This window comes from Azolla caroliniana, unplaced genomic scaffold (genome assembly GCF_043228905.1).
Source record: "Azolla caroliniana isolate FFs.n. ecotype wild unplaced genomic scaffold, voAzoCaro1.0.p SCAF_6, whole genome shotgun sequence".
NCBI lineage: Eukaryota > Viridiplantae > Streptophyta > Polypodiopsida > Salviniales > Salviniaceae > Azolla > Azolla caroliniana.
Window position 1 is genome coordinate 4,439,990 of NW_028230441.1, and position 19,515 is coordinate 4,459,504.

A 19,515-nucleotide genomic window follows, 5' to 3' on the forward strand; every position below is an offset into this window, starting at 1 on the left:
AAACATAAGAATCAAACAAAATTTGACTAATTGGAAGATACCAACCTAGCCATTACATGTCACTTTACAAAAGTGCGAGCAATATTGATGGCTTATCTACAATGGTATTTATGTTGTATAAATTGGCCAAAATAATGTTGCAAAGAATAATTTCTAAAATGTATGATCGATTTTGGGGTTATAACTAACTTTTATCACAAGCAATGAATGTTATGCACAACCAAACTTTCTAGTGTACTAAAACTTACTCAACCTATGTTGACAATGGGAGCTAATGTTTAACAAATTCTCTTATGAATTAAGATGTTGGTTCATTTGTCCGCACATCTTCAATTTCCTACTTTTGGTGTTTGGAAATCACTTATTAGGTTTATGTGTTTGGTACATTTAATGGTTGCAAGAAAGGATATCCTTTTAGCACAAAATTGGTTGGAGATTGGAAGGTACTTCTATAAAATATTTGTTAGAAAGGTACATATATGCATGTCATCACGAAATATATCTAGCAAGAATAATTGAGCAACTAGAGTCTAGAACCATTTACCGTTGTGCCACTTCTAGAGGCATTGAATGAATTTGATACTTGGTAGTTAAAGAGAGGCACCATACGATCAAGATGAATGAATTATGGGCTCGTATCATATATAGGGTAGTTCTTTCACCTCCTTGGGTTCAAGGGCATATTTATCCACTCTAGAAAATAACTAATCTAAGGGATGGTAGAAGGAAACATTTATTAAACTTTAGAAATTAGGTTTGTTTCTTAACTAAGGGAGCTCATTCTCATGGTTCCAATAGGATATCACCTTCAAAATAGGATATGAATCATTTTTTGAGATGTAATAGAGAATTGGAAACAATTCAAAAACTTGTTGTGAACTTGTCCATCGACAACAACTTTATTTATCAACATAGTATGTTCTTGTATTCTTATTGAAAATTAGTTACTCTAACTTGTTTGTTCTTCTTAAGAGTCAATTTGAGGCTGGTGTGTGGAAACATGTCAAGGTCTTCCTTTTTGTTGCCAATATGAGCAAGAGTGAGTGTAAACCACCCTTGATTAGCTACTTACATTAGATTAACTACAAAAGCAAACTCTAAACTCACTCTACAACGTAATTACTTTCGGTAGCTAACTAATCACTTAACACATGTGAGATGTTACCATGACTTAAGCATACAATAGAAAGAAAAATCACCAACATGACTTCTCTTCTATTAATACTTGCTTAAAATAAAGACAAGTTTTTATTGATCCAAAGACAAGGCTCTTAGCTTATAATCAGGGAAATGATTAAGGGGGGGAGGGGGGAGGGGGGGGGGAGAAGAAAGAGATATATAATATAATAGTTAATAGACATAATATCATCCATGATGAGACCAAATTTGACATATGGGGCCAAATCAACATATCATGTTGTACGTGACTCCTTCCTGAGGAAGGAGGGTACTATTGTGTAGTAAAAACTCTCTACATGTGAAAATAATGCATTTAAATATGTGCTCACCCTTCTTGGTGGACATTTGAGTATGACATTTACATTATCACGTGGCATGCCCATGTTACAAGTCATCATATATTGTGTGATAAGTAAGTGATGTTCACCCTCCAATAGGTTTTAATTGCATATATTTCTTTATATTTTGGTGATGATGTCATGATGCTAACACAAAACCTAATTTGTGTAAGTGAGTTCAAAGAAATGTTTATAAGGCTCATGGGGGTTTTGAGATGCAATTGCATATGTTCCGCCATTTGCATCGGGGCTAACATTGGAGGTTAATATTCGCGATTGTAAAATTCCAAACTTAGCATTTTAGCAACTTCGCACTCTATCCTTAGTGCCTCAACTAATCTATACTTAATGATCACTTTCTTCATAGCATCACTTGAGAGCTCCAATACATCTTTTGCGCACCATCTCTTAAAACCATTTCATAATGTCAAGCGACCAGCTAGATGAGAGGATTTTTCTCATATTAATTTTTTGTATGGCCAACTTGCATATTTGAGATGAGCCTTGCATTCTTCATTAAAATAAGCATTGCATGGGATTCATAATCAACTACACTTCATCCTCCCAAGAATATGCCAGTGTGTGTATTAAATCCCATGTATGAGAACCATAATTTGACATGCATCAAATCCAACACCATTACATTTGATCGACTTTCACATTTTAATAAGTTCAAATTCTAGCATTAAAATCTCTCACAACCAACATTTTTCCTATCTTCTCATATATAAGAATGTCAACACATACATTGGAAAAATGATCATCATGATCTAGCTCAGACAAATTATAGCAGTTGGATTTTCTACGAGGAATGTAACAACAAAGGAATACACAATCAAGTGATGATCTAGTATTTGTCCTGTGCTCAATCTAATAAAGGGCAACACTTGAAGGCTACCTTTGGGCAATGCAATAACCATAGGCTTTTAGCCTTTAGGTAATGCAATATACAACATTCTATGTATCGGGACATCTTTGTAGCTCTTATTTATAGTATATTATCTATGAGGCACACACCACTACATTCATAGATTTTATGGTCTCCACTATGTGTGTGTTTGACTTTCATGTTTTTTTTATAATAAAAAAAAAACTACTTCCATTAGTTAAGCAATGTACAAAGGATAATTTACAATTCATATCTTACACGACATCTTGCATGTCAAAGGAAAACAATATGTGTAGATGAAACACCAAAAAAAAAAACAACAACTCCAAAGCACCACATCATTCGATGTGTATAGCATTACTCGGACGCATATTCTCCACGTGAGCCTCATACAAAATAGAATTCAGCATAGATGTCCTCCATTCACTCCTCATGACAGCACCCATCTAGATGTTCGGTACACTCGGAGGGAACAACCATCGTGGTGGTTGATAATTCCACTTCACTTTACCATATATTATCTGCAACATCGACGAACCACTCCATTTCAGAAGGAAACGAGCTCTAGCTTCTTCCCTTGCGTCAAATGACCCTTGAAGCCTTTCAAACTCTCCTCGCAACGTAGAAATAAGATTAAACCAGATCATCATTAATTTCTCAGCTAGTGGGGTTCGTTTACTTGCGAAAGTCTCCTTGCACCTAGATACCCACACTTGCCAGACCGTAAGGCCGACCACTAATACCCATATGTCCATGTAGCGTTCCTGTAAGAAGAATAAACCTCCTTGCACTGGTTGCACAGATCCTTGCATCACCTGTAAAGAAGGATTGTTTCCATTCCACCCTTGAAACCACGAGGCCGATTCAGTGGCCAACCAAGTGATTGTTGCGCTCGATACATGAACCTCAAACCCGAAACGAGCCAAGATTCTTAAGCTCCTTAGCCAAATTTCTTGTGCTCGTGGGCAACACCACAAACAATGAGCGATGTCCTCCAAGCTCGCACTACAGGCCTTGCAGCTACTCATGTCGCCTCTATTCCCAAGCCACTCTCTTGTTGGAACAACCCGATGGGTGATTAACTAGAAAAACACTTTGATCCGCTCGGGAAGGGATGAGTTCCATATCCTGCTCTTGGTTCTATCCACGAAGACTGAATCGATAGCTGCTTGGGTCCACTTGTTGGCACACTTCTCACGATACGAACCTAACTTTCTCCCCAAGCACGTTGAGTATTCGAAGAAACCTAATGATTTATCTTGTTCTCCCTTCCACGTGTATTCAACAGGATCCCATTCTACGCGCTCGAGAGGCTTGCTTTCAACCACGTACAAGATCCAATCCTCCTCAAGCTCTTCGATTGGTGGATTCACCTTCCATTTCTTTCTGTCTCTTGCCACAATTCTAATCGGGTACCAGCCTGCACTTTCATCTAATAATCCCATTTGGATAGTCTTCCCATTCTTTCCTAGACCCCTGACATCGATAATTTTTTCGATATCATCACATTGTCCGGACCATTCACCCTCTTCCTCGTTACCAATAGGAAGCGAGGAGACAGCTGTATTGACTACGCTAAGCATCTTTCTACCATTTCTGACCTTTGCCATGTCTTCATATAATTGATCACGATTATTGCCAGACAACCGCATCCAATCACCCATCGAGTGTATCCCTAGACAATACAATATAGCTCACGGCATGCGCTTGCTTTGTCCAAGCATCGTTCCTTCTGGCAATTGTACTGTCTCATTCCACAATAGGAATTCAGTTGCAACAAGTTCAAAGCAAAATCTGGTAGATATTGACAAAGGAATTCAGTTGCAACAAGTTCAAAGCAAAATTTGTGACAAAATTCGCAACTGGTCAGGGATGAACTTATCTTTGGTTGGCAAGATCATAGTCCCTAACCATGTGCTCTTGTCTACGTTATGGCATGCAGTTTCAGTGTGGATGTTTGACAAGCAAGCTATTCGTACTGTTAAATCGTGTATTAGGGGATTCCTTTGGGCTGGGATGAGGAAAGACAGCGCGACAGCCAAAGTATCATGGTCTACGTTGGTTCTTCCCAAGAGTAAGGGGGGTTTAGGATTGATTGACCCTGGATTGCAGAGTCAGGCATTGTTATGTAATGTATTGGTAAGGAGCTTGCTACCCGGTAACGAGTTATGGAAAACATTGATACATAATAGGAGCATTCTCTGGAGTCCAAGACTGGGTGGGCAATGGAAGTCACACAAAGCATGGCCTTTTTGTATGGACTTAAAGTTAAGGAAATCTAACCGGTTGGCTGATCGTACTTGTATGTTAGTGATGCAGGTGTGGAGTATGCTCCGAGGGCATCTAAGTCGGAATCGTCCAAGTACTAGTGCTGAATGGATGCGCCAACCCCTATTGTGGATTGACTTTCATGTTTTACCTCCGCTATTGTATGCATAATGTATGACATAGTTGTGTTTGTCTTTTAACATCAAATCATGTATACATTTGGTTAGAAGAAAATATTGATAGATATTAATGTAGCAAAATGCACCACTAAACAATGCACTACTTTAGTTTGATGCCTCTATGTTAACATGTTTTGTTTTTGAAGATTTAACACTTCAAATACACAATAACTCTATGAAAAGCTATCAATTGAAGAAAAACAGAGACTTACATTAAAAAGATACATATTCCAAGTTTAAAGAAGCATGTATAAAAGGGTCGTGGCTCCAAATCGTGAACAATTTTGAAGAAAGTATTTATTGATTGTTTTATACACTCATTATATCTATCTCATTGTTATTTATCCCTATTTGCTCTAAATTTTCCTACATTTCATGCAACTCACATTTTCATATAGCATCAATGTATCTTTATAATATAAAACATTCATGTGGAGCAATAAAGTAGAATGCCAATTATTAATACCAAGTGTTGTTTCAAGAATTTTGAAATTGATGTGTAGCCAACTTACTCCCTACATATGTTGAAACAAATGTTTTAACAATTTTTATACACCATCATTACTGGGGACAAGCTTGGTTCAAGGGTTCCACATGCACCAATATGATGACATCGACAAACCGAAGACATCAAGCAAATACAAAAGCAAGTAGCATTACAAAGTCAACTTAGTTGTTTATGCCTCCAAACGAGTTTTAAAAGCACCATTGTTGCCAATCTTTAATCAACTATAATGCTCGCCGTGATTTGTTCCCTACTCTTAGGTCCTGTTTGGCTAATTATTCATTCTTGGGTATGAAAACACTTATTTAAATACACATTGGATGAGGAAAAGGTTTGAACTAGTAGAGCATTGTTCTCATATGTTGGATGGAGACACATGCTTTGGTTCTTCCATTAAACATCAGACTTCATGCGATAACAATGAATGTGGGCGTGACAAATGCTTTCCTCTTCCTCGATCATGAGCACCATCCAAATGTGTCGAGCATTTAGCCATCCACGACCCATGCTATATGTGCCAATGTTTGGGTTTGTCGTCCGCCAATAACATCGATTAGATATTGAATTGAAGCATAACTATCGTTACGAATGAACAAAACACCTGGTTATTGAGCTCCATACGATTGAATGCGGGAACTCTTTTTGTGTGAAGAAGATAGCTCATGCGCTTTTGTGCCATTTTTCGTGAATTTCCTCTACCAAGGGCATAGATTTCAAAATCAAAGAAGTATAACTAACGGTTTCAATGAATCAACACATGGGTGTGGTCGGTCATCGATGAAAACACTTCTTTGTTGGATGGACCCTCGAAACCGTTGACGATATTCGAAGCTTTTCAAGCGGTTGTTTGTAAATGTGTTGGAAGTTGATAGTGAAGATTTTGTTTTCGGTTCTATGATGTGTGAATATTCTCATCCATCCCTCACATAAGTGGGCATGTGGTCTTTGTGTGGTAACATGTACAAGTTGCAAAAGCTCTTGATTGAAATTTAAAGGGTATAGGGCCTATTCTACAGAACAGAGAAGAAGAAGAAGAAGATGTCACATATGACCCTCCTCCCTGCTCCTTCTCCTGCTGTGGGTGGTCTCTGTTTCAAGAGACTTCCATATTTGAAACTCCCGTCGCACAGTCCACTCTCACATCACCGTAGAAGAAGCTATGGCTATGGATTTGTTTCTTCTTCTTCTGTTTTTACCACACCTAGGGGGTCTTTTCACACTCCCTCCCCCGAAGACAGGCCTGGACTTACCCACATTTGCAATACATTGGAACTCTGTTTCTTTGAGGTATGCTTCTTGTCCTCTCTGAAAATATTATCGGTTCCCTTCTTCTTGTTGTTGTTTCTCTATTTCTCTCTCTCCAATTGTTTTTTTTCATTCTCTTTCCGATTATACTTTTGTTAGATTTCCCCTCTTTTCCGTTATTTTCTTGTTAAATCTTCCCTCATTTCATTTATATGTTGTTATTTTCGTTTTTCTCTATTTTCAACTGCATTTATTGCTAATTTTTTCTGGGTCATTTCAGGTCTATTGTTACTGAAATTTCTCATTTTTTTTTGCAATTATATGGCTGTTTTTTCTCTCTCTTTGTTTTTTCAATTGTATGTCCAAAGTTTGGTCGAGCTTCAAAAGCATAGGGAATCAACTCTTAGCACATGGGATGCAACTGCAAGTACACATTACTGACTTCTTCCATATGTCCACACCTCCATTTGCAACATGCAGAGGAGTCACCATACAGCGACTAAAGGAGGCGCAGTTGTAATTTGCTTTATTTATTTATTCTTTTCCATTGTCCAAGGTTGTTTCTTTCTTTTTTATTGTGTTTTGCTTTCGTTTTTTCAAGGAAGTATTGTGATTGGTAATCTTAAATAACTGGTTTTGTTTAGTTTGTCTTATTGCTGAAATTTTGGTCTTCTAAAGATAAACTCAAAAACTCTTTATTGTTAAACAAGAGCTTCTCAGTTAAACAGTTTCATTGACCCAAAAATGAATCTCTGTTAATACTCCAGAAGACATTTTAGGTTTGTATTCGGAATCTTGGGAGGCCCTTAGGGGTGGCTTTGCATGGTTTCGTCTCTACAATAGTGGAGGCTTTTACACATGGCTACACGCGTGAACAACTGTTGTTAGAAATTGCGGTAATGTTTTCTGTACAGAAAAGAAAAAGAGTCGTCACAATCTGACACACAATTGTACAATGAATTATTTGGCTGGAATAATATTTTAATGTCGTTTTTTATGCTTAGTTTGGATCAGTGCGGATGAATGAATTTGAGATAGGCACAGTCGGATGCCGATTGACATCCATGGACATGCATTATCGTTCTAAATGGCTTGAGACTGTATATATATGCATATATCTCAACTACATTTTAAAAATTTGTTTTTCCAAAGATGATGAAAGTAGATTTGATTTGATTCAGGTTTATGTAACTCTACACATGCTAAATGCCAATGACTATGATGCATTGGATTCGGCTATAACTTCAGATGCACAGCTCTACAGTACAATTCGTGTGCGTTACTGATATATATTAATTAATACTAGAAGATATGCTTGTTTTGGCGACCTTTGCAATGATAGCCTGTCGATTTTACTTATGCAATACTTGCTTGTTTTGTTTTGTCATTTGACATATTATTTAGCATACACTTGATCGGCAAAACAAAGGGGATGAACCGGTAATACCATTTCTTCTCTTTTATTTTTCAAATAAAACATTTATATTGCTTCATGGGAAATCTCAATATAAGGTAGGTTAGAGAGAATCCACAAAAGAATTCTTAACATGTACAAAAATCCACAAAAGAATTCTTAATATGTACAAAATTGGCCAAGAGTAAAATATGGTGCTGAAAAAAAAAAATCACTACAAAGGCAAAAAGGTGTTTGTAGTGGAAAACTCACTCTTATATGTATAACCATTATAACATTAATGGAGTTGATTTTGACCATAGGTATAGATCCATAGATCATGGAACTTAGCTACAATATGAATAATAGCTATGGTTTGGACCATGGCCAAAGGTTAATTGGTACAATAGGTCATGTAGCTAAATAAGCCACAAAGTAGTTAGTAGTCCGCACGTGTAGTAGATATGTCATCTCACTTGTGTAGGTATGACCTATTTCATATCACATGTAGATGTGGCTTATTTTGCAATCCGTAGGTGGATATATATCATGCCACATATGTGTAGGTGGGTCTAAATCGTGTGACATATGTGAGGGGACATTGCATTTTGAAGTAGATGTTTTGTTTATAAATTTGGAATCTTGTTGTAGAGCGTCATCGATTTTGATCGACGTAAAGGTGCACCCAGCAGTTTGGTGTCTGAAAAAGTAGTTATTAATCCACAGATGATGCCAGTGAGCCAACTTGTTCTTTTGACTGTGAAGGTGAGCCGAAAATAGCAACTATCAATTAAGATTACTTGGTTTATGTATAACTTAGTTGACTAACTAATTGATTTTGATCAATACTAGGTCATCAATGAGCGCAAGTGATGGTCAACTACCTTCCTGGTGAACCTTCTACGAGAAAACTTATTTTTTGTTGTGATTAAAAGGAAAGCATGCCACTGCATTGTTGTATTATATGTGGGATTACAAAATTCCATGTTATCTTGTTATATATGATGATATTTTCTTGATTGCATCCATTTTGTTCACAAATCATGTCCTTGAATGTTTGAAAGGCTTGAGTAGTTTTTATGTTTCCAGCATCAAGTAGAATGGATTTTAAGCATTTTTCTCGACGTATATGTAACGAAGATAAATAATTGGGGTTTATAATTAACTTATGTACACATAATACTAGGAAACTAACTATATGTTGTACCTAAAGTTATAATATGCGAGTTTCACTAATCCTTGCTTCTTCAATTTTGCTACTATCTTCTGAAAAACATGCGATCTTGGAAACATGAATGTAGTGTTTGTTGACAGAAAACATATGAATTCCAAGGATAATGATATATCCAAGCTAATTGAAATTTAAACATCTTTCTGAGTACTATGTTCGAACATTCGAGCACTCGTCATTTTCTTGAAATTACTTGCTTGCTTCTCAACAAATGCAATTTCTTTGAGATAATGTGAATGCATTCAATATTAATGTGATTGAATCAAAATCCTACTGCAATAATTGACTTTCATAATAAATTACGTGTTTCATGATGTGATGTCACTTCAACCAAGAAAAAAAAAACTAAGGGTAGTAGAAAAATGAGGACAACTAACCTTCTCATTGAGTGTGTGGTTAAAAACCATGGCGTACTCTATAGTTTTTGTGCGCTAAAAAAGGGGTTTGGGGTATAAGCATCTCATCCTATGTTTCATATGCTTGCTGACTACCATTGAAAAAGAACTCTAGAGCACCCAATCTATCTCTTTCAATATTAACTGGATGTAAGCTTATTGTCATGACGCTTATTTGTATGGTAATATCTCCTCTCTCAAATATTTTGCAATCTCAAAGTATACAGTGAGTGATCCTCTGCATGTGTTGTAATCTTATTGTATTATTTTTTGTGTAGATTGAAAACTGAATAACGTGACGTGATTTTAGTAAGAATAATCCATTATATTAATATTCAGCCAACAAGAATGATCCTCACAGGTTCTGTACTTTTGAAATGCCAAGTAATAGCATCTAAGAAGCGTTCCATTGACACTTTAGAGTATCAATCTACTCATGGCCAAACCAACTTATAATTATGGTAGAATGCTACCTTCATACATTGACATTCATTTTTAACTAGACTAAAAAGTTAATGTCATATTCCCAGGACAAAGTTTAGTGTCTAGATTGATTCTAGACACGGTACAGTGCCCATGATGACATTGTCAATACTCTAGTTTTCAGCAAGTTCAAACAAACCCAACGTTTCCATGCCTTTTTCAAATCTAAATACACCATTGCAAATCTATGTGAAATTTTGCATTCAAAATGGTTCACAAACTCATACTGTAAATTGTAATACAAGGACTAGAATTGAAACCAATGGCATTCAAACTACATACTTTTGTGATTGTCTTTGTTTACTTTCAGTTTGTTATCTTTTTAAAGTTTACTTAGAAATTCAGAATGGGTTACACACAAAAGAAATTGAATCTTTTTATTGGATCTGATAACAAAACTTAATAATTGGGAGATGAAACTGAAAAAAGGTTTGTCATACAACTTTCTTGAACCCCAAAAGTTTATAATGTATGATATACAAATTTCACCTGAAGACAACCAAATGTTTGATTGATTCTTAAAATTGTGCCATGATAAACAAGTGCTTAACACGACGATAAATATTGCAGAAAACCTTTTAAGGAAATCGATGGTATAGTAAATGTACATGAATCGAAAAACTGGTTTACAGATCTTTCAATATATGAGGGCTTATAATCTAGGTACAAAATTTCAAACTTCAGGTTTCTTTGCCTCTGTCTCTTTCTCTGTTGTATTGCTAGCTTTAAGAGCATCTGATAGCTTTTCATATATTTCATGCATCACACTTGTTGGTTGAATCGCCTTTTCAGACAGAATCTTGAAAGCAGCATGTTGAAGATTTGCTTTGGTAAGTGATTGAGAAATGACTAGATATGTAACATCATCTGGCACACAGTGTCTTGTTACCATCAAATCTAATATTTGAAAAGCCTCAACAACTTTCCCAGACGCACAAAGAGCACCAATATATGAAGTAAATGATTTGACACTATGACTGCATCCCCTCTCCCACATTATCGCTAGCAATTTTTTTGCTTCTTCGATTCTTAGTGCTTTGCTAAGACTCGAAATCAATGTGTTGTATATCACAACATTCCACGTGAAACCTTTCTTATCAACTGTCTTCGAGAGCTCAATTGCCTCGTCCAGCTTCCCGGCTTTACATAGCCAGTTTATTAGAGTGCCATAGGTCACGATACTTGTCTTGCATACCTTCTCAATCCTTTCCACGACAGTCTCAGCTTCTTCACCCTTTATTACTCCTTTGCAAAGATTCTCGATGATAGCATCTGAATGTATAAATGTATCCCCCACTTGCTTCTCAAACAATCGGGTTGCAGCATCCGCCTGACGTGCCTTACAAAGGGCTGAAAGCAAGGTGTTATAAATACATGCATCTGGAACTAGTCCAGTAGAATTCATTTGTTCCAAAATACTTGAACATTCATTAATTCGACCTTGTTTGCAGTAATAGTTCACCAATATGGAGAAAGACACAATAGTAGGTGAACAACCTGCTTTTTCCATATGAGTTATCATTGAGGTTGCATCATCTATCTTTCCAGCCTTGCAAAACCCATCTATCAATGTGTTAAAAGTGATGGCATTTGGTTTACAGTTATTCGATTCCATTGCTTTCATGACTTCAACAGCATTTTCAAACCTTGAAGCCCTACATAAACCACTCAAAAGGGCATTGTACAGGGCAGCATCAAGCTCAATTCTACTATCCACGGCTTCTCGAATAAGCTTTTCAGCTTCTTCGATCTTACCAACATCACAAAAACCTGAGATAATGGTTGTATAAGACACTTTGTCTGGGAAAAAACCTGCACTAACCATGCTACGAAGGACATTCAGTGCATCTTCAAGCCTTCCTACTTTAGTATATCCATTCATAAGAACACTATACATGATTTGATCGGGGGAATGTCCCATACTTAACATATCATGGAACACCTCTTCAGCTCGGTTTATATACTTAGCCTTCACAAGCCCATGTATAAGGATAGTATAAGCATGAAGAGATGGCTCCCTCTCTAAAGTCCTCATGTGTTCGAATATTCTTTCAGCTTCGATAAGCATATCCAAGCAACCATAGATTCTTATCAATTTGTTATAGAATCTAGCGTCTCCAGACAATCCAGCATTCCTCATGTCCTCAAGGTAATGCGAGATACCTCTGATATCTTTAGATTTAGAGAGGATATCGATAAGGGCAGCATATGATTGAGCATTATGCCTATAGTTTCTTTGTTGTCCAGCCCATCCAAAGAAACCAGTAGCAGATAATGGATTATTCATCCGTTTAAGTACATGACATACCAAAGAAGGTCGGATAGATGCAGAAAAAGGAGCTAATATATCTGCAAGATGTTGTGGTCCATGGAAGCCTCTCCGAAGTACATCCACAATCTCTTCGATCTCCTTCCAATGAGAAAGACCATGTTTAAAACTCTGCTTCATCAGATGAAAAGTACTTGGGAAAATAAACCCCAGACCCTCACTTTAACCCAAATTCATCAGAAGAGAGGATCTTTCTGATAAACCAAAATGAACATTTCCCCTCCAAATACACTTCCAAAAAACCATAACTCTAATACTAAACCTAATTCACCAAAAAACAGATCTTTCTGAGCAACCCAACTGAACATTCCCCCTCAAAATACTCTTTTCAAAACCCCTACTCCAAATTCTAACCCTAACCCTAACTCTAGCCCTAGCCCGAAACCATCAGAAACAGAGCTCCCATGTATAGCTCATCATAAAAAACCACCAGATCGCCCAAATGGCCATTTCTCCTCTCCGTGAAGGAAACCGTTTTAAAACCCCTGCAAAAAACAAGCCTACTAACTAGAGAGGGAATGGGCATGATGGAATTCTTGTGTGTTGAACCTTTGCCCTAAATCCAATGAATGTTGTTATGGCCAGCCTAAGTATGTTGTCAATAGCTACCTTCTCGGGCCTGATACAAGCAAAGTTGGGTCGAAGGTATGTTAAGTCTCCTTGAGACAAAACACGCACACACACATATCCCCAATAGGGAAACCCATCAATGGAATCATTGACGGCTAGATAACCAGGGCTACATAGAGAAGTTGTTGGAACTATTGAGTGTATGGGGCACACCTTTCCTTAGCAAACAAGCAAGGAATGTACACGTAGTAGGATCACGTTGTTGTTGGGCCAACAGATTGTTAGAACTTTTGTAGCAGCTCCATGGGCATCCACCCCAATGCGAACATGTATAAGCTTTTTTTTGTTGAGAATCAAACTCAACTTCCCTAGTGTGAACACCCCACCTCCTAGTATACATATAGTAACTAGTGTGTCATAGGACCTAAAGTCCTATGGCACATATTTCATAAGTAATTAATACTCCACCTCTTTCCCAAGAGGTGGTTCTAATGAGAGAACTTAGAGAGAAGGTGACTACATAAGCACCGTCTCCTTGTCTTTGTAATTGTTGGTTGCTTCTTGTTAATATAGTTTTCTTGTTTTCTATATACATTGTGTTTTTTTTCTCTCTCTCTCTCTCTCTCTCTCACACACACACACACACACACACACACACACACACACACACACATCTTTTCTGTTACACATAATCACTCCTGATTCTTTACATGGTATCAGAGCGCTTGGTAGCTTGATCCAAGTCCATCTACGTGTGTTGTGCCTAAGCCCACGTTCACGAAGAACTGACTGATCACTATAGTAGCAACATGCATAGTTCGCATCATAGAGAAGAAGAAGAAGAAGTTCAACATGAATACTCCGATGGGAGGCGCTCTTCCTACTGAGAAACTTGACAACAACAACTTCGCATCTTGGGAGTACAAGATGCACCAATACCTTGTCGGTCAAGGCTATGTGAGCTATGTCGAGGGAGCACAAGAAAATCAACCCAACCCAACACATGTCGACCACCCAACTTGGTGTCAAGACTGAGAGGGAGAAAGAGAGAGAAAAAGAGATAGAGAGATAATTGAAAGAGAATTATTATATTGAAGCGTAAAATGGATTACAAAGAGTAGGCTACAAAATGGCGTTGAACCAATTTAGGTTTGGGATGGGTGGTAGATCCCTATTTATAAGTAATAGAGAACTCTCTAGAATATTCTAGGTTATCCTAGAATGTAGAGTAATCTAGAAGATCTCTAGAGTATTCTAGAAGGTTCTAGTGGTATAGAACACTCTAGAATATTCTAGGTCATTCTAGAATGTAGAGTAATATAGAATATTCCTATGATATTAGATTTCATATTCTAGAGACTATATATATAAGAATATTAATACAATGGTTAAGGATTTGACATGTGTACAACAAGGTCGTGGGTTCAAATCCTTTCGAGTCATAACGTGAGTGTCATTATCCTTTCGATGCATGATGTGACTGTTATCATGACACTATCCCCCTTCTTCGACGACACGTCTCACGGGTCGTAGGGTTTGTATTAGGACCTGGTTTACAAGGATATTGGCGATGAAATGCATTGACGAGTTCTGCAGCATTGAAAAGATTTGTGGCAGGTTCCCAAGTTCGATCATTGGGGGTATAGCCTAGCCAATCGACCAAGTAATACAACTTGTTGCGCACGATTTTAGAATCGAGAACGACAGCAACTTCAAATTCAGGCCCGTCCAAGAACTCGACAGGTGGTGGGGGTGTCGTAAGACGGCCCGGAATTGAACTTGTAGTATAAGGTTCCAAAAGGGATACATGAAACACCGGATGAAGATGCATGTGCGGAGGGAGGTCAAGACGAAATGCAACATCACTTATCTTACCAGTGATCATGTAAGGGCCAAAACGTTGGTAATCCAATTTACTGCAAGGTCGAGTGGTCTTGATGTTGTGTTGGAGAAGCCATACATGATCCCCAATGCGGAACTTTTTTGAGGAGTCTAAACGATGACGATCGGCAAGCCTCTTGTGTGTAAATTGAGCATCATGCAAATTGTGGAGAATGTTAGCTTGAATTTCTTGGAGGCGACTAAGACGATCCTCGGCAGCAGGGTTGGTAGGAACTTCTGGATGCGCATTCATCGTCCATCGAGGATGACAGCCCGTATTTGCGAAAAATGGGGAATATCCTGTAGAAGAATGGGCTGAGTTGTTGTAAGCGAATTCCGCCAAGTGCAAAAATGCAACCTAATCATCTTGTTGATAGTTGATGAAACAACGAAGATATTGTTCCAATGTCTGGTTGGTACGCTCTGTTTGGCCATTTGTTTCAGGATGATAGCCCGAAGAAAGCTTAACTGAAATGTGGAGAAGTTTGAACAGGTGCTTCCAAAACTTTGAGATGAATTGTGGACCACGATCACTAATAATATCATCTGGCAGACCATGATGCTTAAATACCTCCCGCATAACGAGATCAGCCGTCTCTTGACTAGTAATCGACTTTGTACATGGCAAGAAATGTGCCATTTTGGTAAATCGATCAACCACTGTGAGAATTGCATCAAAACCTTTTGAAACTGGGAGATCAGTAATGAAGTCCAAGGATATAGACTTCCAAGGTGTTTCCGGAATGGGAAGTGGTTGTAGTAAGCCATAGGGTCGGTGACGAGGATTCTTTGATCGACAACATATATCACAACTCCGAACATACTCCTCAACAAAATGACGAAGGCGAGGCCACCAATAGCGTCGAGAAATTAATTCTAGAGTCTTGTGAACTCCAAAATGACCAGCCATTGGTGAGTCATGGCAATGTTGCAAAACTTGTAGCCGTGGGGGACCATCAGGAACATACAATAAATTTTGTCGAAATAGAAAACCATCATGCCAATAGAACTGACAATAGTCATTACGAGGATTTTTCGACTGTGAGCAAGAAGCACGATCCGGGACGATATGATCCAAAACATCCTTGACGAAATCATCAGTGGCCATATGATCTCGAATGGAATCAAGAAGAGTGGAATTTTCAAGAGCTGTTATGGCGTTAACTACCATTAATCGTAATCGATTAGGACCCAAAAGGATTTGTTTTTGATGCTCAAAAGCAGGTTCCCCTGGACGAAGTTCCATATAAGACCGCCGAGAAAGAGCATCTGCTTTGCCTTGCTGCATCCCAGGGCGATATATGATGATAAAGTCGAAGTGAGTCAAAAATTGCGCCCACCGGGCTTGTCGCCGACTCAAGACTCGAGCATTTTGGAAATAAGTCAGGTTCTTATGATCATTGTAGACAATGATCTGCTGAGAAGAACCTTCTAGGAAATGTCGCCATTGTTGAAACGAATCCACGATTGCAAGAAGCTCTTTGTCATGGATCTCGTAGTTGATCTCTGCAGCTTCAAACTTTCGTGAATGAAAGGCGACAGGGTGTAGTTGTCCATCATCTCCAGTCTGCGAGAGGACACTCCCTAGTGCAAAATCAGATGCATCGGCTTCGAGGATGAAGCGTTTTGTTGGGTCGACATGTGCTAAGATAGGTGCCGTTGTAAATGCTCGTTTTAAGCTTTCGAATGCCTCGGATGCATCTAAACTCCATATAAATGGTTGATCTTTATGTGTGAGCTGAGTAAGCGGAAGCACAACCTTAGAATAATCTTTAATAAATTTTCGATAAAAATTTGCAAACCCGAGAAAACATTGCACATCACGCACTGAAAGGGGCGTTTGCCACTCTAAAATTGCCTGTACCTTCATGGGGTCCATAGCAATACCATTTGACGATACAACATACCCCAAAAATTCCACTTGATTCTGGCCGAAACTACACTTTTCTAATTTTGCGTAGAGACCATATTCTCGGAGTCGGCACAGTACTTGACGAACATGTGCATCATGCTCCTCTTGGGTCTTTGAGTAGATTAAAATATCATCTAGGTAAACTATAGTGAAGATATCAAGAAAATCTCGAAAAATATCGTTCGCCATATGTTGGAAAACAGCAGGTGCATTCGTGAGACCAAATGGCATCACTGTATACTCAAAATGTCCATAGCGAGTGCGGAAAGCTGTCTTCCATTCATCCCCCGGGCGAATCCGAACTAGATTATATGCTCCGCGAAGGTCCAACTTCGTGAAATATTTTGCACCACTGAGACGTTCCAAAAGATTCGGGATTAATGGTAGAGCATATCTATTTCGGATAGTCACTTTGTTTAGCCCTCGATAATCCACGACCAACCAAAGAGTCCCATTCTTCTTCTTAACGAAGAAGATAGGTGCACCAGCAGGGGATCTAGAATGTCGAATGAATCTGTTTGCCAGATTCTCATCAATATATTCCCGCAAAGTCTCTAGCTCTACAGGGGAGAGATTATAAATTGGGCCCCATGGAGGTTCTTTCCCTGGTTGTAAGTCAATAGGGCAGTCATATGGCCGATGCTCCGGCAATGTATTGGCCTTCACCTTATCAAAGACATCTGAAAACTCCTTGTATTTCTCTGGTAGTTTAATATCCGCGTCACGTGAAGTGGATGATGGAGTTGCTACTATTGCGAAGACGAACATGGCCTCGTTCCCCCCTTCCTCCCGCAACTGTCGTAAAGAGATGGGCGATAACCCCGGGGAGCTATTAGCACATGTAGGAGAGAGGGATGCGGGATTTGTGCTTTTTTCCCGAGTCTCCTCAATTGTTCTTTTCATCCAATCAATCTTCGGGTTATGGAGTTCAAACCAGGGGAGACCTAGAACTATTGGGTGGTCCGGACTACGAATAATATTGAAAGAGATTAGGCTTGCCAAATTGCCAAGAACTATCCTAATTGGCTCGGACTCCTCGACTATATCTCCTGATGCTATGGGACGTCCATCGATGACTCCTACGGCTACTGGGTTGGGAAGCTTATTCAAGAGGATGTTTTGTGACAAGGCAAATTCACGATCCATGAAACAAGAGTTGGCTCCAGAATCTAGAAGGGCAGAGGCTAGGACTCGATGACATGTAGATGTGGTAAGCTCGACTTGTGCTGAAAAAACTCGACTCACTTGATTTGATGAAATGGAACCACGACTAGGAACTAACTCTACATAGCTAGGATGGTCCAGCCAAATGGCTCCTATTTTGGCCGGACTTACTCGTTTAACACATCCTCTAATTGACTCAAGACATCGAATCTATTCTCATGACATGGACTATGAGGCTTATTTATGTTATTAGAAGTAACAATAGAACTCGATGTAGGGTTTTCATGGGCACTTACTTGGTATACTTGACGCCTAGGTTTATGTGGACAATTTACAGCTATATGTCCTGGACCACCACAATACAGGCAGAGGTGATGCGCTCGACGTCGTTGCTTCTCAGCATCTGATAACGGCCCACGACGTTGTGTTGACTCTATTTCCATCGGAGTTGGGCCATCCCTTGTAATGGGTCTAGAAACTTGTGGAGGCGTTGCGACTACGGAAGCGTAAGTCTGTTCAGGTTGGCGGCGTAACATTTGTTGGCGCTCAGAACGTCGCTCAAATAGGCGATTATCACATCGCACAGCTCGACTAATGGCTTCTGTAAGTGACTTCGGATCTTCAGGGAAAGTAAGAAGAAGATCTTTGACATCATTTCTCAAACCTTGACGGAATTGATCCATTAAAGCTGCCTCATCCCAAGGGATATCGCATGCCAAGAGACGGAAATCGGCTGCATAAGACGACGCGGGACGATCTCCTTGTCGGAGCCTTCGAATCTTGTTTATCGCTGTCCTAGTGTTGTCGGTGTCTCCGAAACTAGCTTGAAACTCTTTAACAAAGGCCTCGAAATCCTCCAGCAATGGTGATTTCTTCTCGAGAAGTGGTGCGAACCATGCTAACGCCGTACCGCATAGCAAAGTTCCCACTAATCCCACACGAGCAGCATCAGTTGGATACCGATTGGGATGTAGCTGAATAACTAAACGTACTTGATTCAAAAAGCCTCGAAATAAAGACCTCGTACCATCAAACTTGGCAGGGAGGCTGATCTTTGGCTCTCTAGGGGAGTTTTGAGCCCCCGACGCTTGCTCTCGTAATGACAATATAGTCGCCTCAAGTTGATGAACCCGCTGTGATAACTCTTCATATTGTTGAGCTTTTTCGGCGCTCACGTGTTGTAGATCTCCAAGTAGCCTTTGATTCTCATGCTCTAATGCCACAAATTTATTCGTCAGCATGTCGAGCTCAGAAAGAACACGCATGTATTCTTGTTTGCTCACGGACTCCATAGCTGATGAGGGGAGAGGAGAAGGAAGAAGAGAACTTGTTAGGGTTTGTGGAAGACGAAGAGATGAAAGGGAAAAAAAATAAAAATTGGTTCAAACTGTCAAGACTGAGAGGGAGAAAGAGAGAGAAAAAGAGATAGAGAGATAATTGAAAGAGAATTACTGTCAAGACTGAGAGGGAGAAAGAGAGAGAAAAAGAGATAGAGAGATAATTGAAAGAGAATTATTATATTGAAGCGTAAAATGGATTACAAAGAGTAGGCTA

At 39.0% G+C, this 19,515-nt stretch overlaps 2 protein-coding genes across 2 annotated transcripts; one reads left to right on the plus strand and one right to left on the minus strand.

The window, feature by feature from the left end:
• Positions 1–4,107: 4,107 nt before the first annotated feature.
• LOC147862697 (uncharacterized) lies at positions 4,108–9,017 on the plus strand. The gene is made up of 8 exons (XM_087321134.1): positions 4,108–4,545; positions 6,361–6,645; positions 7,383–7,499; positions 7,608–7,703; positions 7,785–7,877; positions 8,008–8,043; positions 8,648–8,761; positions 8,849–9,017. Exons 1-8 carry the CDS (start codon positions 4,108–4,110, stop codon positions 8,867–8,869), a joined length of 1,200 nt encoding a protein of 399 aa, XP_087177260.1. The 3' UTR covers positions 8,870–9,017.
• Positions 9,018–10,519: 1,502 nt separating this feature from the next.
• LOC147862698 (uncharacterized) lies at positions 10,520–18,876 on the minus strand. The gene is made up of 3 exons (XM_087321135.1): positions 18,844–18,876; positions 12,692–12,696; positions 10,520–12,594 (listed from the first exon to the last, which is right to left on the minus strand). The coding sequence occupies exons 1-3, from the start codon at positions 18,874–18,876 to the stop codon at positions 10,779–10,781; spliced, it is 1,854 nt and encodes a 617-aa protein (XP_087177261.1). The 3' UTR covers positions 10,520–10,778.
• Between the last annotated feature and the right edge of the window lie 639 nt (positions 18,877–19,515).